Genomic DNA, 26,514 nt, shown 5'->3' on the forward strand with positions numbered 1-26,514 from the left:
ATCCAATTTCTATTTTTTATTAAAGCATTCATAGCTGTTGTAAGCTCATTTAAACATCTCAGCTGTCAATCAAATATTGTCTGCCCTTCCTCTATGCCAATGGCATAGAGGCGGGGCAGGCAATTACTTTCACTTTCCATTCAGCACTTCCTAGATGTCACTGCTCTCCCCACATATCCCCGTTCTCTTTAACATTAAATTGTTTAGCCAGTGCATGGAAATGGACAGCGGGTCCCCCATTCTGGTGCACAAACAAGATTCTGAGATGATACAAAGCTTTCCTTAAAAACAGTGTCAACAAAATGGCTCCTGCCTGCTTGCTATCATTTTGAATTCCCAGACTGAAGGAAACAAGATTCAAATAATTTATATAGTGTAATTAAAGTTCATTTTGCTTGACTAATGTGATAAAATAGGATTTTGAATAATTTTTTTGGGTGACGGGTCCCCTTTAAAGTGGACCTGCATTGCTACGTTTTACTAATCAAGTTATACTTACATACATAGAAAACAATGACAATTCAATTTTCTTTATATTTTATTTTGTTCCATTGCTTTCTTGCGTTTGCCCATATGCCACAGTGATGATGAATTATAGTGAATGTCAGAGCTGCTTGGCTCAGTAACCCCCCCTTCTATTCTGTGGTTATCTGCCAGTGCCAGTATTCTTCTATTCTGCCGCCTATACACCACCAGACTGTTCCCTTGTAGGAAAGTGTCAGTTAGAAGAATAGGACCATGCAGGGAGGCAGGTGGCAGTTAGAGGCTGCTGGCATTGGAATAGGCAGCTGAAAAGTGACATTGGGGGTGACCGTGCATGTCTGGGAATAATACTAATGTGCGACCTTGCAGGATAATATGAGCAATAAGCGATATTGTCAAGTGTGCAAACTTCCTAATTACTTTTTTTTGTGTATCCGTCCAATAAATTAGCTGCTTTGTTCAGATAAGGTATTTTTATTCTTTCCTGTACAGTTTATCTACTGTATGCCTTGCAGTATGCAAATCTTATTCCTTCTCTTCCCTCTGGGCATAATGATGCTGAAGTGGCTATTACAGGGAGCAACAGTCCTTTATTTCATCCAGCCACTACTCAAGGTCTCGAAACGGATTATCCCCCATGAGTGCCAGCGGTACTTGCTGAGAACCTCTAGAACAGTGATCCCCAACCAGTAGCTCTCCAACCCCTTGGATGTTGCTCCCAGTGGCCTCAAAGCAGGTGCTTATTTTTGAATTCCAGGCTTGGAGGCAAGTTGTATAAAAACCAGGTGCACTGCCAAACAGAGCCTCAATGTGGGTTTACAATCCACATAGGGGCTACTAAATGGCCAATCACAGCACTTATTTGGCACCTTAGGAACATTTTAAATGCTAGTGTTGCTCCCCAACTTCTTTACTCCTGAATGTTGCTCACGGGTTCAATAGGTTGGGATCTCTGCTCTAGAACTTGTGTGGTTTACCAAATTAATTTCCTTAAAAGCATAGCTTCTTTGCAAATATGTTTGAGTGGGAGCAGCTACAGTGTGGTCCCTGGTGAGGCATTCACTTTAGACAACTGCACATATATGTCACCTAAATTGTACTCTTCTATACAATTGGTCCTCTAGATATCGTCTAGGTATGCTCATTTCACCACTTAGTCAAAGGTCTTTCCTCATTCTGGCCTGATCTGATGACTTTGACCCAGGGCCAATAATTGTATCACATGACTTATCATCAGTGGCCTAGTGTGTTTCTAAAAGGAAAACTATACACCCAAAATGAATACTTAAGCAACAGATAATTTATATCAAATTAAGTGACATATTAAAGAATTTTACCAAACTTGTATATATTTAAGTAAATATTGCCCTTTTACATTTCTTGCCTTGAACCACCATTTTGTGATGGTCTGTGTGCTGCCTCAGAGATCACCTGACCAGAAATACTGCAGCTCTAACTGTAACAGGAAGAAATGTTGAAACAAAGGACACAACTAACATGTTTGGATTGTTTGTGTGCACCGTGAATCCTAAGATCCCAGGGGGCGGCCCTTATTTTTGAAAATGGCAATTTTCTATTTGTGATTACACAATGGCAAAAGGTAAATGAGATGGCAGTTCAAGATTTAAAGGAGCAGTGGCCTGTGGAGAAATATCACCAGTACCCTCTAGTGCAGTGATCCAGTGGATCGCGAGCATTATGTTTCTCACCAACCCCCTTGGATGTTGTTCCCAGCTGGCACAAAGCAGGTGGCTGGCAGGCAAATTTTGGTTGCTTAAAAACCATGTGTCATGACAATCAGAGACTCCTGTAGGCTGCCAGTCCACATAGGGGCTACCAAACAGCCAATCACAGCCTTCCCAGGCACTTTTTTCATGCTTGTGTTGCTCTTGCAATTTTTCTTTACATTTGAAGGTGTCTTACTGGTAAACAAGGTTTAGGGACCCCCTGCTGTAGTGAATTGGGCTTTCCTACCTATTACTAATAAAATGGAGAGAAAGACTCACCTGTATTGGAGAACCTGATGTGTGTGCTATTGGCTTCATTTGGACAATTGTATGTTTTATTTTGGATTCCTAATATAAAACCTTCTTGTTAAAGGGTGATTCACCTTTAAATTATCTTTTACTATCTTATAGAATGGCTAATACTAAGCAGTTTTTCAATTGGTTTTTTAGTTATTTTATCATTTCACTGACCCCCATCTAAAACAAATCTGTGGGGCTACACATATTGCTACTTGTTATTACTCATCTTTTAATTCAGGCTCTCTTCTAATCCTATTCCAAACTCTTATTCAAATCAATGCATGGTTGCTAATTTGGACCCAAGCAACCAGCTGAATTGCAAACTGGAGAGCTGCTGAATAAAAAACCTAAATAACTTAAAAAACACAAATAAGAAATGAAAAACAATTGCAAATCGTCTCAGAATATCATTCACTACTAATTTACCTTAAAGGTGAACAACTCCTTTAAGAATTTGTTGGGCGTTAATGAGAGATTAAATATTTGCACGGGGCTGTAATATTAATAGTTGTTTCAGTGATGATCAAAATGTGTGAGATAGGGTTGCAGGCTGTGTGTGTGCCATAAATTATTCCCTTGCACATTAAATTTACCTTAATGACAAACAAATAATGGGACTGTTGAGTTTGCTGTACCGGCTGTAGCCTTGTTTTTTCTTTTTTCTTTGACTAAATTCACTGGGGCTCATTAGGTAAAATGGGCAAATTTGCAACCAATCATTGATCAGCTTTGTTCAGACGGCTGCAGGAAGACAGGTACATAATATCAAAACTTTTAATACCCATAAAACAATGATTAGAGAACATTTAACATTTCTGTGTGTACTTATTTCCTAAATGACACATCTATACCCTGGCCTACCCGCTGAATTATAAATTCTTGTACTGTAGTTGATTGGCCAAGGCAATGTAGTACTGGATTAGGTCAGGCAGCCTTTAATGCACCATGACGTTTAAATAATGATCGGTAGCTGTGGGTTACTGGAAAGAGTAGACTTCTTTTTTTTTTACCAAAGTAGCAACATGGTATAGGTATGGGATCCGTTATCCAGAAAGCTCTGAATTATGGGAAAGCCATCTCTTTGTACCTTGTATTTAATGCCAACTAAGATATAAATAATCCTTATTGGAGGCAAAACAATCTTAATGGTTTTTATTAATAGTGAAAGATTTTTTAGGAGATTTAAGGTATGGTGATCCAAATTACAGAAGGATCCCCTTAAGGTCCAGAACATTCTGAATAATAGATCCCATTCTTGTATGTATAGTTGGGCTTATAAAAAACCATGCAGTAACCAATGAAAATGGTCTATGACTCGAATTGTAATTCTCTCACACCACAAGAAAAGTAACATATATGGGAATTAAAGATGTGCTTATGTGAGGTTTGAACATTTCATGTATTCCAACTAATTATGTAGGATGTAGATAATTGTATATGGCAATTCAGTTGCTAAATCTAGGCATTGTTCCCCCCAGATGCTTTAACTACAGACCAGTCGCAGCTCATAGTTCTCCCATTTCCTTAATTATATATGAGAATTCTATAAATCGGAGCAGTAATTTTTCAGCAGCGACAGCAGGAGAACTGATCCACCACTTAACAAATTAATCTGATCAGCAGGAACTGGATGGGTTTATATTATTTATTTCTATTCCTACCAAGACTGGTGTAAATAAATGGGAGCACCACATATCTGTACTGTAGTACCAGTTTAGTCTTTTCATTATTTCTCTAAATATTTTTCTTTGTGTGATATGATCTAAAATTATCAGTTCAGGTTTTTTCTCTAGTCACTGAGACTTTGTGTGAAAATGACTTTGTAATGTGTAATGGATGACTCTGTGCTCCCACAATTCTCTGTTATGTTCCAGCAACATATTTGGTTCATTTCATTTTTTTATTTTAGGGTGGTCTTCCAACTTCCTCATTGTGTGACTGTTCCAGCCGTCGATATACAGGTTTTGCTTTTAAAAAAGTACTTGTAGAACTCACTTTCCTTTACATGCCCGTTCAGTTCTGATGGTAAAATTCCATCGCATGTGCTTAAAGCTACTGTCTACTGAGTCAGTTGCCATCAAACTGTGTCCTTAATTGTTAAAAAGCATCCTGAATTTTCCATTTATTTGGGATGCACCGAATCAGGGAATCTGTTTGTTATTTGGCCAAATCGGAGCCGTTTTTAGCAGGATTTGGATTCGGCTGAATCCAAGAGCCTGGACGAAACGAATCTTAACCCTACAAAGCATGTCAATTCTTTGGTACAGAACACTAATTTATAGCCCTGGGAAAGGATTTGGATTCTGTGACAGATTCGGCCGAACCCGGAGAGGTAGGATTCAGTGCATCGTTATCAATTACAAATCCCACTGCCCCCCCAAATCTCTACATTTCGTAAATTGGAACCAACCTGTGTGAGCACCACGTATTGTGCTGCTCGTACACGCAAGAGCCACAGTGAGAAATGTGGAGATTTGTAGGTGTGTGTGTGTGTGTGTGTGTGTGTATATACATATATATATATATATATATATATATATATATATATATATATATATATATATATATATATATATGTATATGTAGAGATAATCGGCATTCACATAGTCAGTTGCTGGGTGCTAACCAATCAATACTTATTATTCATAGTCCATGAAAGCACTCACAGCAAACGCCATCCAGCATGTATCAAAAGGTTATTTATTGGTGCATGGTGTATCAACGCGTTTCGGCTCACCTGACGACGGCTCAAGGTGAGCCGAAACGCGTTGATACACCATGCACCAATAAATAACCTTTTGATACACGCTGGATGGCGTTTGCTGTGAGTGCTTTCATGGACTATGAAAATATATGTATATATATATATATATATATATATATACACAAACACACACATACATACTCGTCTACTGCTAAATCCAGGGGCCTAAAGGATGGTGGTTATTCTAAACCACAACTTTTTCCTGTTGATAGACAAACAAAGTGAGGACACCAGGCTTACCTGTGCCTAGCTGGGGTATTGTGCTGTCTTTCCACCTAACTTTCATTTGTTGTTCATCTTAATACTAAGAAGATTAGAGATGCATGAAAACATAGAATATGACTTAATTTAGTCTTATTGGCTTTTAGGCATGCAGAGATTTAGAACCTCTGCCTTAGGTATTGTGCTCCCATCATGTACCATTAAGGAGGGGCGACAGGTACAGTCAGTGAATTGTGAGCCAGCAATTGGGTGAAAGATGACAATGGGGAATATTTACGAAAGGGCAAAGTGGCCGTCACTAGCGAAAATTCATCAGAAATCCCACAGGCACATTGCCAATGTACTAACAGGCGTAGAGGACAATTCGCCAGCGAAAGAGAGGGTAGTTACAGGCCCTATCGCCATGGGAATTTTCGCTCAGGCGATCGGGCAAATTCACTAAAGAGAGAATTTTACAGAACGGTACCCGTCCTATTTAAAATGACCTAAGTAGTTTCTATCGGCAGAAATGAACGCTAGCGAAAGTTCACTATGAAATGCTTGGGCTGACCAACTAACGCTAGTGAAATTTCGCCGGTGTTCGGCTACAGAGACGCAACTTTGCATTCTAGTGAATTAGCGTAGTGGTAAATAATTTACGCCTGCCAATGGCACGAAGTGTGGCAGCGTTTTCACTTGCGAAAATTCACTCTTTAGTGAATTTGCCCCAGAGCCAAGCAACAGTTGTTGGTAAAAGGTGGGAAAAACTCTGGTTGTAGCTGTGCCATAATTGTACCAGTTGACTGCAAATTTGGGGGTAGCATATATTGCCCTCCACCAAATGAGTAATTTAATTTCTGGTTTTCATTGTTTTTTGCTTACTAGAAGTTTTAGAAGATCTAACTGGTTTGGATACATTTCTGCCTCCATAGTTTTGTTTGTTTTTTTCCTGTTACAGTTGCTGAATTATTCATCAGACATCCTCATTGTGATAAGCATGAATGCGAGGAAATGCGATGAACTGGGAAGCTTGATCATCAAAAATAAATGCATTGTGGTTTCCCTTGCTTGTAATTACACATTGTTGTAGGACCTCCAGTAAAAAGAGCAGGCCCAGCCAGTAAATAAATTAAGACTTAAAAGGGTGGTTCATCTTTAAGTTAACTTTATATAATGTTATAGAATGGCCAATGCTAATTCTTTATTTTTTTATAGTTTCTTTTAAATTATTGACCTTTTTCTTCTCTTTCCAGCAAATGGAGGTCACTGACCCCATCTAAAAAAACAAATGCTCTGTTAAACTACTAATGTATTGTTTTATTTTTAACTCCTCTTTTTATTCAGACCCTCTCCTATTCATATTTCAGTCTCCTATTTTAATCATCGCATGGCTGCTAGGGGGGATTAGACCTGCTGAATAAATAGCTAAATAACCACAAATAATAATAATTGAAAATTATTTGTCTAAGAATTTCACTCTCTACATCATACTAAAATTAAACACCAAGGTGAGCAACCCCTTTCACCAGAGCGTAGAAGCCAAGCAGAAATGTTGTAACTGAGCATGATGGGAACTGTAGTTTAAAAAACAATACTACTAGTTTATTCTTTCCAACCACTGAATGGTGGATTGTGTTTTTTCTCTGGAGGAACAATGAAAAGGGCAGCCTAAGGAAGCCAGGAAGTGAAGAACAATAAATAATGTTAGTTATATGCAGTGACGTAACTAGAGGGGGGCGGGCCCTGGCGCGGGACACAATGCCGGGCCCCCCTCTGTACACCCGGAACCGCCCGGGAATCGTGGCACGTGAGCTGCCGGGGGGGCCCTGAGGGGGTGCGGGCCCTGGCCCAATCGCACCCCCTGCTCCCCCGTTAGTTACGCCACTGGTTATATGTGAAACCTTGGCTGCTGCTGGGGTCAGGTCATTATTGCTGTACTACAACTGAAGGAATTGGACATTACACATGGATCTCTGACCCTGTTCTCGTATAACAGTGACTGAGGAGGAGGAGGCGTTGAGCATGAATCAGATTTCTCGGCAACCCTATTGGGCTTAATTAGTATTTAGTAGACTATGGGCTGAACTCCACAGTCGTTTTCCAGAGGGAAGCCGAAAGAGTACAGGTATGGGACCTCTTATCGAGAATGCTTGGGACTTTTGGGTTTTTCGGATAAGGGGTCTTTTCATAATTTGGATCTCCATACCTTAAGGGCTAAACTCCACACGCGTTTTCCGTCGGATCGCGTCGGAACGACAAAATGCAGGCAACAAATCGGTTGTAGTGGCACACGTGAATATATAATGGGAATGAACGAAAAATCGCAGTTATAAACTACACACGATAAGACTTTTGGATGAAGACGCAGCTTGCTTTGTTCACATCCGAAAGCCATATCGTGTTGGATGGAATATAGTTTAAACCTGCGATTTTTCATTCAGTCCCATTATATATTCACGTGTGCCACTACATCCGATTTGTCGTCTGCATTTTGTCGTTCTGACACAATCCGACGGAAAACGCTCGTGTAGTTCAGCCCTTAAGGTAAGGTATGGAGACCCAGATTATGAAAAGATCCCTTATTTGAAAAACCCAAGTATTCTCGATAAGAGGTCCCAAACCTTTACTCTTTCGGCTTCCCTTCCCTCTGGACATCAGTGCAGCCAAAGGGTAAAAATAGAGTTCACCACAGCTTGTCAGAACAGCTCTCTAATCACCTCTATAGGATTATATAATTATCACTAGGTGAAAAAAGGTGAATCTTAGGCCACTGGGTTAATGTCTTGCGCTAGAATTTGAGCCTATCAAGGTTCCTTTAAATGAGTGACTAATCTGGACAATCTGCCATAACTTGTCCTAGAGAAAGTTGCTATGGATAATATAATGCAGCAGTATCAGTGACATGCAAATTGACTAAAGAAAAGAAAGTAATGGGAATAAATCAGTCCAATTAGACTTCTGGTGCGTTGGGCTTTATGAGTCAGGGATTGTGTCACTGACGTCAACAGCAGAACTGTGAGACGGAGTTGTGAAAGCGTCTCACTGTAATATTTTTGGTTTTAGGGGGATCTGACTGCAAACCAAGGTGCTGTAAAAGTGATGTTACAGGAAGCATGATGCACATGAACTGAGTCTGTCCAAATAACCACATGCACCACAATCTATTTGATGACTGGGGCACAGGGAGGTTAAGTGACTTGGCCAAGCCCATATGTAATGGGGGGGGGGGGCAGGAATTCAATCCAAGACTCTGAGTCATAGCCCTGTGACTTTGCCACTTATCAAATAATTCCATTTTGTTGGATTAAAATTAAAAAAAAAAGCAGATTCAAGGATTTAACCTCTATAAGCCATGCATAAAATTGCACTTAAAGGATCGTCACAATTTATCAAGCAGAAATTGATATTGGTCTGTAATATAAGCTGATATAGCTGATATAGCTACAGGGCTGATTAATAAATTCTGATGCTAATTGCACTGGTTTCTGTTCTGCCTGTAGTAATTATCTGTATTAATTACTAATCAGCCTTATATTGTGACATTTCTATTCTATGTGTACTGTATATTGTGAGTCGGTCCCTAAGCTCAGTAAGTGACAGCAGCACAGAGCATGTGCAGTGAATCTGCAGAAAAGAAGATGGGGAGCTACTGGGGCATCTTTTGAGACACAGATCTTTACTGCTAAAGGGCTGTGGTTGCCTTGGGCTGGTACAGAAGCTCAAAACATAATGTACAACATTTCTAGCTACTTCTTTGGTTAAGCTTCTTTAAAGGTTGGTTCACCTTTAAGTAAACTTTTAGTATGTTATAGAATGGCCAGTTCTAAGCAACTTTTCAACTGACCTTTTTCTGACTCCTTCTAACTTTTAAACAGTGGTCACCGACCCCATCTAAAAAACAAATGCTTTGTGAGGCTACAGTTTTTGTTATTGCTACTTTTTATTACTCATCTTTCTTTTCAGCCTCTTATTCAAATCAATGCATGGTTGCTATGGTAATATGGACCCTAGCAATCTAGGGTGAAATTGCAAACTGGAGAGCTGTTGACTAAATAGCTACATAACTCAAAAACCAGAAATAGTAAAAAATGAAAACCAGTTGCAAATTGTCTCTACATACTAAAATATTATTTAAAAGCGAACAACCCCTTTAAAGGGCATATAAAGTCAAAAAAATAAAATCCCATTTTCACTTTCTTTAATGAAAAAGAAACCTATCTCCAATATACTTTAATTAAAAAATGTGTACCGTTTTTATAAGAAACCTGACTGTATGCAGTGAAATTCTCCCTTCATTTACTGCTGTGGATAGTTATTGTCAGATGGTCCCTAACTGCTGAGCAGGGAAACAATCATACTTATGAACAGCAGGGAGAGCCCCCACCTTACTTTCTAAGTGCGCAGAACTCAAGCAGCTTTGTCTTCCTGTGGAGCAGTCGCAACTGTGTAGAGATTTGTATTGGATTTTATTTTTTGCCTTTACATCCCTTTACTGTTTAAAACTCCAGCTGCAGGTGAAAAGATCATGGAGCCAGATTTAAACAGATAAACAGTTTGGAGGATTATTTTGCTGCAGCCACTGGATCTGCAGAGTTGGAGAAAGTTTGTATCCAACAATACAAAAACTATAAAATCCACATTAGATTACATGACAACACAGGACCCAGTGCAGTCTGTATATTCTGATTATTAATCAGTCTTGCTGTATCAGCTTCTGGCAGATATTATTTGACTTGTGCTGTTTTGATAATTTATGATGATCCCTAAGCAGCCCAGACCACACTGAGCATGTGCACAGTCTTGGTCTTGCAAAGATGTTTAACAAAATTACAAGATAGTGACCCCCTGTGGCCAACTTTGAAAACATATATTATTTGTTTGATTAGGCTTGTGGTGCAGTAAGTTCATGTTTATATTTAGTATACAAAATACAGCATTTCTAGCCTTATTCTATTTTAGACTTTACTTCCCCTTTAAAGGCATATGAAACCTTTAACTTATGTCAAAGCAACTAAAGTGTAGCAACTTTTTTAGGTGGACTTTTGTTTAGGGACTCTACTATTTACCTACCTGGTTTCTAATGTAAACATCACCCTAGCAACCAGATAGATGCTGACGTCCCAAACTGAGGAGTTGCTGAACAAAAAACTTGATTGGAAAAAGCCCAAAAAAATTAAGATGAAATGCCAGTAGCATCAGAATATCACTGTCTACATCATACTAAAATGTCATTTAAAGCTGTGCTTTGAGTGAGACCATGTCTCCGTAGCCCCTAGAGGCAGAAATTGAGTACCATGAAACGGCAATATGTGTATTATGATTGGTGGGAGTATCATACAAGTGACATGATAATTGTCTCTTTCTAGCCAGCCATTAGTTGAAGGATACTGGAAGCTCTAGTTTGATGCTGAGAGTTCTCACATATTTATAAAACACCACCATATTCCGCAGTGCTGTACAATAAATGAGTGTATACAATGAACATGCAGATTTTTGTACAAAAAACACTAATAATTGATACGAGAGACAGAGGGCTCTGCCCAAAAGAACTGTCTAAAAGGAGAAGGGATATGAGACCTAGGGTGTGAGTTATAGTTGAAACAGGAATGGCCCAAGCCGGCCAGGCTCCCTAGGCAACTCAGCCAGACATGTCACCCCCCACTCCCGCCCTCACATGCTTGCAAGAGCATGTGCATGCAGGCCTGCTGACAATTGGGGCAACAGTAAAAGCAGAGTGGTGGGGAAACACAAGGGCCTGGACTAGGGATAGCCAATAGAAGACGTACATGCCTAGCACCCCACAACTGTTGCACCCTAAGCACCTGCCTCTTCTGCCCACCCCTTGTTCTTGCCCTGAGTTGAACGTTGAAGGACAGTGGTCTCTGTAGTTTAAGATTACACAAGATTACACAAACTACACGTATTAGACCACATTAGGTATTTCATTTATTTTCATTTATCTTTCATTACGACCTCAAAGCATTTACTTTTCCCTATGTCATGACTAAAATTGATTTAAACAACTCGAGTTGGGGAGAGTCTAATAAAAATGCTCTTGGTAAAGTAGAGGGCAAATGAAACAAGTCCCTAAAGAACTACTGTTATGCCTGTAGGCTATAGGTTTATTCTCTGGGATATCGGTTGCTTGCGGTATCTTGACTGTACAGTAATAACAACACAGAGAACAATTAATGTCCTTTAATTACCGGACATATGCACAACTGTAATATAGGGGCCACAAATCTGTGCAGGAAAACTGTAGCCTGTAATTGCTGTACTTAATAAGACAAATCACACTTGGAGTTAAAAATGAGGAGAGGAGTTTGGCTTTGGGGTATAATGGCAGATTTGTCACAGTTCCCTCTAATTAAATTCCTGGGTATCTCAGACAGACTGGCTACATAGCTAAAATTATTAGGCGAGAGATTATTGCATTGGAGGTTGAGCCGTTGGATAGCAAGAAATAAATCAATGGATGACATTTATAAAAAGGGAGGGCAGGGAAATGTGGTAAGACTTGCCTATTGTTGGATGTATTGTGCCATAGCAATCACATTGGGATTCTCAAAAGAATGCAGAAGATACATAGAAATCTTGATAGACAGACAGGCAGTTTCATTCATGGTAAACAAATGAGCAATGAAGGGATGGGGCATCCATAGTAGCACCTGGTAGTGGAAGTGGGTGTCAGCGTACCCCCCTTTTCCATTGGAACTGCGCAGAACCTAATATTTATAAGAGTGAAGCAATTTTTTAAATTTAACGAAGTCTATATTGCCAAAGTGCTTATTATACCAATAGGTACTATTGGCAAATGTGCCCAAAAGATGCACTTCCCCTTTAATTATAATCTTTGTGTTGCAAAATAAGTTCTTTTATATCTTCTGTTCCAGGACAGTGGTCCCCTTTGTATAGTAACAGAATAGCTTGTGCGCATGCTCCTTTGTTTTTGTAAAATTATTATCCATTCAGGAGCTCTGTGAGACGGCCTGGGAATGGAGAGCCCATATATCTGTGTTTTATATTATGGATTATTGCCGTTGGTTTCAGCTTTATAAGGTTTTGTACAGGAGTTTGCTGCTCTATATATAATAACATTGCACCGACAATATATGGTTTGTACCTCCCAATGGCTATTGCTTGGCTCTAGGGATCTTCATTTCCCTTCTCCCATTTATACTCGCCTTTTGTCTTCGCATTTTTAACTGCAATTCTGGTTCCACCGTTCTAAAATGAAAGGCTAATCACACAAATGGATCCTGTAATTAGATTACAGCAGTTGTTGGCATATTGGCTTCATAGTGCCAAAGGCACAAGACAAGAGTAGAGAATGTCTATTTCTCTGAAGAACAAAATCACCGCAGGTCTAAACAGCAGAACAAGAATCCAATAGTGGTGATTCTTTTACCTTATAAATGGCCTGCGGCTGTCTGTTTCGTTTTTTTCTGTTGTTGCTGGAATGGGAACCACCTCTGCTTTTTTTGTCTAACAAACACATTTTATTTCAGTATTCTGAACATCTTTGTGGGCGCCATACTCGTAGCTTGTTTGTTACACATTACTAATCCTTTGGCATATTCAGGGCAGGTTTGTACACAGCACACCAAGGTGTTCTTATTGCATATAAATAGGGAAAACATATACATAGCAATAAAAAGGATAGATCAGTTTCACACCAGCCCCCTGATTTTCTGCTTCAGTTTCAATAATTCAGGCATGTTAAACTTAAAGGGCACCTGTTGGCCAAAAATATTATCACCAACCAAAGGTTCGGGTTAATAGAGCCTGCACTCAGGTTAGGGGTAACAGTAGTTTTTTTTTTTTCAAATCCCCCCCACCAGCGCTAGGCCACCCGCACTGCGAGGGAGCTTCATGTGCAAACGCCCTTGTCATGCATAGCGCATGTGCCTAAAGAGCAAGTCACGGCATTCGCTCATTATGTACATGCTTGTGCCCCAACATGGTCGCAAGTACCGGGAGCTCCCTCCTTGTGCCGGGGTCCTAGCTGGTGGGGAGCAATTTAAAAAAAAACTACTGTTACAGCCAACAGGAGTGCAGGCTCTATTCAGGGTTGGACTGGGGGGCCCGGGGCCCACCAGGACCACTGTCCACGGCCCCCCTCTGGCCTCCCTGCCCGCCCCCTACTGTGAGGCGCTGCTCGACACGTACACGTGAAGGCACGCATGAAGGCGAGCTTTGCGCAACACGCAGACGGCGCGGCACCAAATTTTGTTTTTGTGGACATCCAATTTGGGAGAGGGGGTCTGGCCCGGCGGGGCCAATGAGGGTCAGGCACACTGGGTTTTTTTCCTGTGTCCCGCTGGGCCAGTCCGACCCTGGCTCTATTAGCTCGCACCATTGGTTGGGAAAAATGTTTTTTGCCAACAGGTGCCCTTTTATGAACAGCCAGATGAACAGGGTAATACTCATACTGACTACTCTACAGGGGTTTCTTCCATTAACTATAGGCCGTGGGGCCAGTTGATCAATGCACAGTGTGTTTTACAGAGAGCTAACGATGGTTAATGTCAATTTAAAGAACATATTAAACAACACCAAAAAACATTAAGGTCTTAAACCTTGATCCTAGATGCGTTTTAGTGTTGTTTAATATAATTTATATAATTGGACACCCCAGATCCTTATAGTATCTATTCACCAATAGGGATTTAATATGTTAATTGTATTTCAATTTAAAGAATTTATTGAGCATTTCAGAGTGAATAATTCATTTTACATGCCGTAATTATTTGTTCTCGAGGTCTCATTTTTAACTTGAGTCATTAAAAATCTTTCCCGACAGTCAGGAATGTGCTACTCAAGTGGAACGATATCGACCTGCTTGGAATCCCTCAATTCCCCAGTTAAATCCTTGTGTAAATCAGACCCTCTTCCCCATTTGCATATTTAATGGCTTGTTGGAATTTTAGGTTTGTGTCAGTCTCTGCAATTAATCCCAGTTCTGAATTAAACCATGAAAAACCCCTGCCAGAACTGATCATTTTCTTGCAAAATAATATAAAATTCCCTTAAACTTGCGAATGTAGAAATGTTAAAAGTTATATTTTAAAGCTTATATTTAACTGTGAGGAAAAAATGGTTGGGGGCCAAAAAGCAGGACTGAAATGGTCCGACTCCCACGACACCCGTTTGACTCTTGAACAAACAATGTAATATTTCTATACATTTCAGGGTTTCCATTTCTTCTAGAAAATTTTTCCTTATGATCTTCTAACACCTTCTCCCAAGGTGTTCTTATATTAAAAGGTTTCCTGATCCATCTCTTTTTTCTTAAAGGAGTTGTTCACCTTTGACTTAACTTTTAGTATGATGTAGAGAGTGATATTCTGAGACAATTTGCAATTGGTTTGAATTTTTAATTATTTGTGGTTTTTGAGTTATTAAGCTTTTTATTTAGCAGCTCTTCAGTTTCCATTATAAACAATCTGGTAGCTAGGGTCCAAATTACCTTAGCAACCATGCATTGATTTGAATAAGAGACTGGAATATGAATAGGAGAGGGCTTTACTAGAAAGATGAGAAATACAAAGTAGCAATAACAATACATTTGTAGCTTTGCAGAGCATTTGCTTTTTAGTTGGGGTCAGCGACGCCCATTTGAAAGCCGGAAAGAGTCAGAAGAAAATGGCAAATAATTATAAAACTATACAAAATAAATAATGACAACCAATGGAAAAGTTGCTTAGAATTGGTCTTTCTATTACATATTAAAAGTTGACGTAAATACTGTAATAGTGTTATTCAGTTTAAGAATTGTAACTATATTGACAGATTTGCTGTGGAAATGCCTCATTATTACAGGCTGTTAATATGGACTTTCTGTCTTGTAGCTTCTTCCAGGATGGCTTGAAGGCTGTTGAAATGCTGAAGCCCTCCATTGAAAAACTTTCAACCGACCTTCACACAGTGAGTAGGTCCATTTTAGTGTTACTGCTTGCTTTCCTTGCTTCTGATAAATTATTCATAATATTTAGAATTTATTTTATGACAGACCAGCCATTAATGAGATCTTGATTGGTCCGTTCTGTTAGAAAATCTGGTCTTTCCTCTCTTCCGTGCATGTAGGCTATTTCAGACTGGGATGCCAAGGGCCCACCAGAAAACCTTCCATCGGGCCACATTATTTTTACTTCTTTTCTCACTCAACTTCTAGTATCTTCGAGTTCCTTTTTGCAACTGCAGTCTATCCTTTATCTATTTCAGAAAATAGAGAATGACCATGAGATAGGAACATTTTGGAGTAGGATGTCCCACTGACAACTGGGCCCACCAGGAGTTTTCATGGTAAACTACTGGGCTAATCTGACAATGCATGTAGAGCATCGTTTGGTAGAACTGGAAGTAGCAGTGAGCCACCTAGGGTCCAACAGAGTAACCAGGGACCACTCTCATAAACACTATATAAAAATGCCCTCAGATCAGGGCTGTTTAACTAGATGCCTGCATGTCAGATGTGGCCCTCCAAGATATTTTTATAGTGTCAGAACTTTTTTAAAAGTTTGCAACGAAACATGTAGTATATTAAAGGACATATAAAGCCTACATTTTCCATCTGACATTAGTAACATTGACCTCTGCAAACAGCACATTTGTGCTGTACAGTTCTTGCAAAGCAGAATGCAGGTTTACACAGGCACATCGTACTATGATAAAAAGTTCTGCTGGGGTTGAGCACTGTAATAGTTAAAGGGGAACATTAACTGAAATGAAATATTTTATAAAAGCTTCATACTGAAATAAGAAACTTTCTAAATACAATCAATTAAAAATTCGGTACCATTTCTGAAATAATCAAGTTTATCTTCACTATTCCTCTCTCAGCATCTGTTTCTCTTTATTCTGTCTTCATTCAGGAGTTGGGTGTCAGATGAATGATCCAATATATCTTATAGGGGGGCTCATTTTGCCTAGAAGATGTATTAGAGCTCACTCTATTAAAATCACCAGAAATCCTGTCAGTATGAGGAAGCGTTAATTACATTTTAATTTTCTTAATAGTTCCCCTTTAAGCTGAGCTCAGGAGATGTGGTTAGGAGAAGAAAAATATAGTCAGACAGCTAGAGGAACCAGCAATGCTATCTCTTCATTGGCTGTTAGACAGGAGGGTGTGTTTAGTAATCTGAGCCAAGAGGAACTGAGCAAGCTCATAAGTCAACAGCCAAAGCTAATTCCTGAGGGATGGGGCTGAATGAGTTAGAGGAAGAGAAGGATTTCTAAGTGATTAAGGAAATGCTGCAGCCTTACTATCAACCCTTTAATAACCAGTTATCTAAAGATTTCAAAGAGGCTGTTCATTCAATCAATTTTTGTGAAGGAGGGGGGTTTACATGTCCTTTAAATAATTGCCCGTCTACATGAAAACAGTTGGTCATCACTGCATCATAAACATATTGCATATTATTACATCAGACTCTATGGAGATTGTCCTAAAATGAACCTACAAGGTTAACCAAACAGCCGCCTATGTATAGGAATTTAAGCTGTGGTGTTCACAAAGTACAAGAATAGAGATAGATCCATTCTCATATTTAGTGATACTGACTAGAGTGGGTTGTTTTGTGTGCCAGAGGCCCCCTTAATTGTCCTCTAACATTTAAAGACAGAAATGAACAGTAGATGTAGGCCAATCTGTGCTGCAAATGCTCTGCCTTTGTGTTACAAATAGCCCCGCTCCAGATCCTAGTTGCTTTTCAAGACTTACACCAGACATCCATTGACCAATCACTCAGAAAAATGGTTGGCCAGTTATTAGTTATCAGTTATTAGTGCATTTTGGCCTCAGAACCCCAAATGACTCAGGCAGTGTCCAGTTTTATTTAGACAATGCAAAGAACATCTTGTCAACATTCCTACAGCATATCATCACATGTTTTGCACATAACGAGTGCCTTTTCTTTTTGGGCATTCAATTACTGTTAAAGGGATACTGTCATGGGAAAATAATTTTTTTTTCAAAATGAATCAGTTAATAGTGCTGCTCCAGTAGAATTCTGCCCTGAAATCCATTTCTCAAAAGAGCAAACAGATTTTTTTATATTCAATTTTGAAATCTGACATGGGGCTAGACATTTTGTCAATTTCCCAGCTGCCCCAAGTCATGTGACTTGTGCACTGATAAACTTCAATCACTCTTTACTGCTGTACTGCAAGTTGGAGTGATATCACCCCCCTCCCTTTTCCCCGCAGCAGCCATACAAAAGAACAATGGGAAGGTAACCAGATAGCAGCTCCCAAACACAAGATAACAGCTGCCTGGTAGATCTAAGAACAGCACTCAATAGTAAAATCCAGGTCCCACTGAGACACATTCAGTTACATTGAGTAGGAATAACAGCAGCCTGCCAGAAAGCATTTCTCTCCTAAAGTGCAGGCACAAGTCACATGACTGGGGGCAGCTGGGAAATTGACAAAATGTCTAGCCCCATGTCAGATTTCAAAATTGAATATAAAAAAAATCTGTTTGCTCTTTTGAGAAATGGATTTCAGTGCAGAAGTCTACTGGAGTAGCACTATTAAATGGTGCGTTTTGAAAAAAACATGTTTTCTGATGACAGGATCCCTTTAAGTAGGCAGTTTATTTATCCAAGTGGTGTTAACAAAAGGATTACACGGATCATCTATGAACAGCTGTGAAAACCACGTCGTATATTATAAGGCAGCATTTTCTGTGTTGTGCCGTAACTAGGAAAAGAACTTGCGCAGAATTCATATTGTATATCAAAGCCAGAATCTTTACACCCACATACATGGAATGTTATTACGGAATTCTTTGCCAGGGATCAATCATGTCCACAGTCCTGGGTGGTCTGTATTTTAAGATCCTAACAAGTTATGAAATAGAATAAGGCCAATTTAAAATTGCAAAATGAAGTGACATCCTAACCCAGCATAAGTTTATCCTTAGTATACCGATCTCACTCCGTTGTATGGTTTTGATTATAAACCAGTTGTCTAAGGAGCCTGAGTGCACTTGGGCTGTTGTGGGTGCAACCTTGATGGAAGGAGTTTCATATTGATTTAGTTGCCCTTTAAAGCATCTGTCATCTGTTTGCTTTGAAAATCAGAGAAATATTGGGAAATCAAGACTTTTCTAGCCAGAGCCCAATTGTTTGACTTGTATTCTGGTTCCTAGTCAGACGCCAACAAATATGGATGTCACCTAAGTTACTATTGCAACTGCATGTTGGGTTGAACATTAAATAAACACAAAGGCTGGTTTTGATTCCAGTAAGGATTAATTAATAATCTTAGTATAATATATTAGGTATGAGGTACTGTGTTATTAGTACAGAGAAAAAGGAAATAATTTTTAAGAATTTTTATTATTTGTATTAAATGGAGTCTATGGAAGATGGCCACCCTGTAATTCGGAGCTTTCTGGATAAGAGGTTTTCCAGATAACGGATCCCATACCAGTATGTAGGTGTTAAAAAATAGAAATTTCTTAAGCAGTCACATGTATATCACTGTCACTATATATACAGGACCACAACTCCCAACAATTACTGATATTGCCAAAATTCAGACCAATACACGTTCTTTTGTAATGAGACAATAAAACTATAAATAATAATTCTATAGTTCAAAAAGCCAAGGTAGCCAAATATATTAGAGAAAAAGCTATACAGAAATATGACCAGCTACTTAACTAAAGGGGTATTTTACCGTGACCAGTATGGACCGGTATGATGTAATGCATTTTAATTGGTCAATACCCCTTTATAAGGATGTAACAAACAGGGGAGACCACTAGCCTATGAGCCCACCTCATGCAGGAAACGCGTCAGGCCTACATATGTCCTTATTTTTTTTACTTTAATAAAAATACCTTGGCTACTGCTGGATGACCTCTCACCACATCTGAATGTTTTGTATTTTCCCAAAAATTTGGCAACCCCTTAGACTGGGGGATACGCTGGTGAGAGACCATCTTTCAAAAATATTTTTTGCGTTTTTGATTTTGTACTTGTTCATTATACATTACCTTAATTTTTATTTTTGACTTTTGTCAAAGAAATAGAGCCACACACCAGTATTTACATGGTATTTTGCCATGTTCACAGTTTTGTGTATTTATAATAAGAATTTATAGATAATCTTGAGATAATAAAAAAAAAAAAGATGTGCAAGCTGGGGACAGCATTATGGGAGATTAGAGGGGATTTATAGATGCCTTCTAATCTATGGCTTCTCTACTGTTTAATCCAGGTAGCAGCTAATAGAATTATCACAAACCAGGATTTATTTACATACAAGGGGTCTTGATCAGGCTGTTGTCTAAAAAAATTTAATTTTACAAGGATTAACCTCATATTCACATGACCTCATAAACACTCGTTTAACTTGTCCTTTAATGTCATTGTTCAGATCAAGCAAGTCCAAGATGAAGAGCGGAAACAGCTTAGCCAGCTGAGGGATATCTTAAAAGCAGCCTTACAAGTGGAGCAGAAGGAGGTGAGCTTGCCAGGCATCTTTATATAATAAACTGTTCTACATAAAGAGAAACTCTCATCCAGATTGCATGACAACAAGCTTGTAATATTTGACTAATTAGACCAGTGTAAATTATTCATAGCATAAAAAAGAGAAATTTGCCAAAAATACATAATTTTACCCTGGAATTCATTTAATTTCATTCGTTACCACACTTAGGGGCATATTTATGAAAGGTTGAATTTAAAAAAACTTTGAATTCAAAAAGACCAACCAAATGGAGGTCGAAGTGGGCCGAAACATACGATCGTACTTCGAATCGTACTTCCATTTGAAGTTTTTTTTAACTTCGATCTCCCAAACTCCCCCCCAATTGCCTCCATACAGGTTCTAGGAGGTCCCCCATAGGCTAAAACAGCACTTCGTCAGCTTTTAGGCGGCGAATGGTCGAAGTTTTAAAGAGACAGTACTTCAAAAAAATTCGAATTTCGAAGTTTTTTCACATTCAAATTGAAGTTGGACTATTCCCTAGTCGATGCACACAAAAATAGCTCGAAATTCAAAGTTTTTCAATTTGAAACTTCACCTCGACCTTTGATAAATCTGCCCCTTAAAGTGTCTGTGTGTGTACGGGTGCTAACAGTGCATGGCATGGGCATTCTTTTACACAGCCAACATATCGGCAATTGTGGAAAAAAAAATTACATGTGAAATAAAAAAGTAAAGCGGAACCATGGGCTTAGTAGGACCGAGGGTTGAGGCTTGTGTATTGCATCAATATTAGAGTTACATGTCGATGCACTATTGAAACAAATTACTAAAATAGCCATTTTCAGCTTTCTTATGCATGAAGTGCGTGAGCAAACGAGAAATCCACAAGAACAGTAGTGAATTGCATTGGCTTACCTGATGGTTTCAGAACATGTTAGAATGCAAATGAGGGAATTAAAAAAACTGGGTTTAGACAAAATAATTTTTATTTTTTTTGCCAGAGGATGTTCTAGAATACACTTAAAATGTTACACCCACTTTCATGTTACTTCTTAAAGGGAAAACTATACCCCCAAAATGAATACTTGAGCAACAGATATATCAAATTAAGTGGCATTATTAAAGAATGTTATCAAACTGGAATATATATTTAAGTAAATATTGCCCATTTACATCTCTTGCCTTTAACCACCATTTCTCGATGGTCTGTGTGCTGTCTCAGAGATTACCTGACCAGAAATACTGCAGCTCTAACTGTAACAGGAAGTGATCACATGATCAGAAATACTGCAACTCTAACTGTAACAGGAAACGGTGTGGGAGCAAAAGATATAACTCTGTCAATTCATTGGCTCATGTGACCTAACAAGTATGGTTTGTTTGCTTTGTTTGTGTGCACCGTGAATCCTATGATCCAGGCAGTTTTCTATTTATGATTACCCAATGGCACAGACTACTAAAAAGGTATATTGTTATGAAAATAGTTTATTTACATGAAGCAGGATTTTACAAATGAGCTGTTTTATGCAATATCTTTTTATAGAGACCTACATTGTTAGAGAGCTATAGCTTTCCTTTCAAGGGCTCTCATAAAACGGCTTGGTCTTTTGCACAGTCTAAAAGTGCTACTAGCTAGCTCTATTTTTGTGTTCATGAACAGAATTCCTGATTGCCTTCATTTCTTTCCCTGAGAAATCATGAATAAAAGCCTTTGAGTGTTTAATCAGGGAGCGGATTAGCGGAGGTATTGATTGCTTCATTAAGGGCAATGCCACCTGCGTTAGTAATTAGCACAAGGGTGCTCTGCAATAACAGGCTGCAAAGGTTTAAATTCTCTTCAATTAATGTGGTTTTCTGTGTGACTATGCTGTAACTCAAGAATGCCCTTTTCTTCTCTTCCTAATACGCTCTTGCCTTTTGTGACCGAAGTCTAGACGAGTAAGTGATCTAATAAAACCCTGATCCGTTGCATGTTCTGTATGTACCAATTTATTTTAAGTGCATGCATTTTCTATCATCGTACTGCAAGGATGAGCTCAACTATGTCCTTCTGTAGGAGAAACCATATACATAATTCATTGTGAGATATGGGAATTATGACTCCTATGGTAGCAGCAAACTGAGCCACGTGGTTCCCAGCAACAGTCAAGGAAATACAGTCATATGAAAAAGTTTGGGAACCCCTCTCAGCCTGCATAATAATTTACTGTGAATTTACTGTGAGTACTGGGTGTTTTCTGAACAAAGATTTTTAGTGAAGCAGTATTCAGTTGTATGAAATTAAATCAAATGTGAAAAACTGGCTGTGCAAAAATTCGTAATTTTGCTAATTTGAATGCATGTAACTGCTCAATAATGATTACTGGCAACACCAAATTGGTTGAATTAGCTAATTAACCCTTCAACTTCATAGGCAGGTGTGTCCAATCATGAGAAAGGGTAATTAAGGTGGCCAATTGCAAGTTGTGCTTCTGTTTGACTCTCCTCTGAAGAGTAACAGTGTGGAATCCTTAAAGCAACTCTTAAAATATCTGAAAACAAAGATTGTTCAGTATCATGGTTTAGGGGAAGGCTACAAAAAGAGGTTTAAACTGGCTGTTTGAACAGTATGGAATGTAATCATGAAATGGAAGGCCACAGGCACAGTTGCTGTAAATCCCAGGTCTGGCAGTCCAAGAAAAATACAGGAGCGGCATATGCAGAAGATTGTGAGAGACAACCCTAAGATAACCTCGAAAGACCTGCAAGAACATCTTGCTGCAGATGGTGTATCTGTACATCGTTCTACAATTCAGCGCAATTTGCACAAAGAACATGTGTATGGCAGGGGGATGAGAAAGAAGCCCTTTCTGCACCTACACAACAAACAGAGTTGCTTGTTGTATGCAAAAGCTCCTTTAGACAAGCCACAGTCATTTTGGAAAAAGTGCATTGGACTCATGAGACAAAAATTGAGTTATTTGGTCATAACAAAAAGCGCTTTGTATGGTGGAAGAAGAACACTCCAAGAAAAACACCTGCTACCTACTGTCTAATTGAGTGGAGGTTCCATCATGCTGTGGGGCTAATTCAGGGACTGGGGCCCTTGTTAAAGTCGAGGGTCGGATGAATTCAACCCAATATCAACAAATTCTTCAGGATAATGTTCAAGCATCAGTCAGAAAGTTGAAGTCACGCAGGGGTTGGATATTCCAACAAGACAATGACCCTAAAAACACTTGGAAATTGTCTAGAGGCTGTTACATTTGCAAAAGGAGGCTCAACTAAGTATTGATGTAATATCTCTGTTGGGGTGCCCAAATGTATGCTCCTGTCTAAGTTTGTTATGATGCACATTGCATATTTTTTGTTAATCCAATAAACTTTATGTCACTGCTGAAATACTACTGTTTCCATAAGGCACGTTATATATTAAAAGGAAGTTGCTACTTTGAAAGCTCAGCCAATGATAAACAAAACGCCAAAGAATTAAAAGGGGTTCACAAACTTTTTCATATGACTGTAGGGTTGCATATTGGCCTATATGATGTCAGTAAAATCTGCATGTGTTAAGGCTGAGAAAACACCCTCGTGGCAATGGGGAAAACTGCCCCACATCCAAGATCATAAGTATAGACCTTGTTTCCATCTATCTTCAAGGTCTGCTACCCCTATAATTATGCCACTACTACTGCAGTTCTAAACTCATACTGTATGTCTCCAGGAATAAAAAGCCTCTAAAAGTCTATATGGAATCATATCACATTCTCAGGCAGTTACTGTGTTGGGTATTCATTTGCCTGGAAGTGACTGGTGGCCAATAGTGGTGACACTATGTCAAGTCTGAACTAACTTTTTTTGGGATTGAGATTTGATTTTACGTATTTGCCAATCTCCAAATGAAAATTGAAAATGTCATAATTGTCATTGGGCAACACTGGGCCAACTGTTACCAGTGCAGTGGCCCATAGTGTGAATGTATTAAAAGGAGAACTAAACCCTAAACATAATTATGGCTAAAAATGCCATATTTTATATACTGAACTTATTGAACCAACATAAAGGTTTAGCATCTGTAAGGTAGTTATGATTCAGGCCTCACATGCCTTTCACAGGAGTTTCCCATCTTGGATCTTGTTAGGAGTGTCCATGACATTGCACATGCTCAGTGTGCTTTGAGCTGCTGTTGAGAAGCTAAGTTTAGGTGTTGTCACAAATCATCACAATTTAGATTCTCAAGTCATATAAGCTGATGATATTAAATTCTGATGCTAATTGCATTGGTTTCTGAGATGCCATGCAATGTGTATCTGAATTAATTACTAATTAGTGTTTTTTAGTTACTTTTATATTCTATGTGTACTGTATATTGTGAGTGGGTCCCTAAGCTCAGTAAGTGACAGCAGCACAGAGCATGTGCAGTGAATCAGCAGAAAAGGAGATGGGGAGCTACTGGGGCATCTTTGGAGGCACAGATCTTAGCTGTAAAAGGGCTGCGGTTGCCTTGGGCTGGTACAGAAGCTCAAAGCATTATGTACAACACTCTGCCTTCTTTATTTAAGTATTAGTTCACCTTAACTATAGCCTATAACGAATAGGAAGCTTGTGTCTCCAGACTACTGGAATCACATTTCTGCTTCCATTCTCTTATTTACACTCCATGTTGGCATTCAACAGAAAAGGCCCCATTGCTTATGAGAGCAAATAGGTGAAACAACATAAAGGCATAAAAAATAAAGACCAATTAAAGATGTCATTGTCCGCACTGACACATTTTAAGGATTTACGGGCCAAACGTTAAAACATCCCTTCCCCGCCATGTTTATTCGACCTGAAATATGATTTGGCACCTGAAATGTTTAGACGTCACTGGTTGTGCCATAACCACAAGAAAATAAAGGGTCCTCTAGACATCAGCTCTAGGATTGGGTTACACCGAGCTTTCCAAACATCGTGGAACAGCTGTGAGCAAAGCCCAGGAGAGACGTGGGATCCAAGCAGGGGAAGACTAAGAAAAGCTAAACGCCTGGGTGACAACGGGATCTCTAAAGGAACGCAACCAGGACTTTCCTGCTAGCAAATAGATACACAAACAGATAATTACTGTATGTAAGGACTGACAGCAGCTGTACCAGGCAGTGGAACAAAATCCCAGAGGTTCCTCGGGGACAGCAGGCAAATTATTGCTTCTTTTAGCTAATATTCACCATTTGTGATTCATCTTGTTTCCTTTACAAGGGTTTCATAATCATTTTTTTATTCTCTTACAAAATAGAACCGATAGCCTGCATGGAAAACTTTTTACATTTATCCTAGTGATCAATTTGGAGTAGAATTCGACTTAACTCCTGGTGTTAAAGGTACAGTAACATCTAAAAATGAAAATAATTAAAATCTAATGCAGTGTTGCCCTGCACTGGTAAAACTGCTGTGTTTGCTTCAGAAACACTACTATAGTTTATATAAATAAGCTGCTGTGCAGCCATTCAAAAGAGAAAAGGCTATGGCCACACAGCAGATAGCAGATAAGCTCTGTAGAACATAATGGTGTTATCTGTTATCCACTATTTAACCTGTGCCATATAGCCTTTTTTCAATTTCCTCCATTGCTACACAGCAGCTTGTTTATATGAACTATAGTAGTGTTTCTGAAGCAAACACATCAGTTTTACCAGTGCAGGGCAACACTACATGATATTGTCACTTTCATTTTTTGGTGTTACTGTTCCTTTAATCATTCCTAGCAGGCCCATCTTTAGTTGGGACTAAAATATACTTTGTAGGACACCTTGCGAACTGCTGCCCTGCAGCTATTATTGGAGTAGAACTTACAGCACCAGCCTTTTAGGGCAACGCTGATATAAAATGTTACTGACATTTTTCTTCACAATATCCCACACTTCTATCTACACCTGCTTCTTTTCTGGGCAGTTAACTCTCTTTGCATCCCCACCTGACCCTTCTATTTATAAATGATAAAATATATAGAATACCTGTGTGTGTGTGTCAATGACCTCACACCTAAAGGTGGCCATAGATGTAGAGATACGCTCATTTGGTAGCCAAACGAGCGGATCTCTCCCTGGTATGCCCACTTTGAATTGGGGGATATCGGGCCTATCCGATCGTGGGCCCTAGGGCCCAACGATCAGATCATAATGCATCCAATAAGGGCTGTCGGATTGCGGGACCGCATTCACGCACAGATGCACCCGTGGTCCAACGGGATTTTTTAACCTGCCCGATCGAGATCTGCCCGACTTTCGGCCAGATATTGATTGGGGAAGCCCGTCGGATGGCCCCACACACGGGCCAATAAGCTGCCAACTCGGTCTGTCGGCAGCTTTTATCGGCCCGTGTATAGGGGGCCTTAACTGTGTTATTAAAATTCCTTCATGCACCCGAGGAAGGACTGTTGTGGTCCGAAACGTAGTGCTTCAATAAAGAAACTCAGACTACATTGAAAGGCTCTCCAGTCCCTTTAAAATTCAAGCACTTGTGTTTTTGACCACAGTAGAATTTCCATTTTACATTCTTCAAGGGACTTGAAAAAAAGGTAGAAAATCCAGAAAAATGTAAAATGTGTTATATATCAGTGGGAGCACAAAAAAAACC

General features: G+C 39.3%; 1 protein-coding gene across 2 annotated transcripts in view; it reads left to right on the forward strand.

Moving 5' to 3' along the window:
* The window catches only part of asap2.S (ArfGAP with SH3 domain, ankyrin repeat and PH domain 2 S homeolog), a 144,143-nt gene that overhangs the window by 82,836 nt on the left and 34,793 nt on the right, over positions 1–26,514 (forward strand). For both annotated transcript variants that reach the window (XM_018265926.2, XM_018265927.2), the window contains exons 8-9: positions 15,327–15,402; positions 19,864–19,950. In XM_018265926.2, coding sequence (XP_018121415.1) covers positions 15,327–15,402; positions 19,864–19,950 — 163 coding nt within the window. The remainder of the gene's footprint in view (positions 1–15,326; positions 15,403–19,863; positions 19,951–26,514) is intronic.

Source organism: Xenopus laevis, chromosome 5S, assembly GCF_017654675.1.
Source record: "Xenopus laevis strain J_2021 chromosome 5S, Xenopus_laevis_v10.1, whole genome shotgun sequence".
Lineage (NCBI taxonomy): Eukaryota > Metazoa > Chordata > Amphibia > Anura > Pipidae > Xenopus > Xenopus laevis.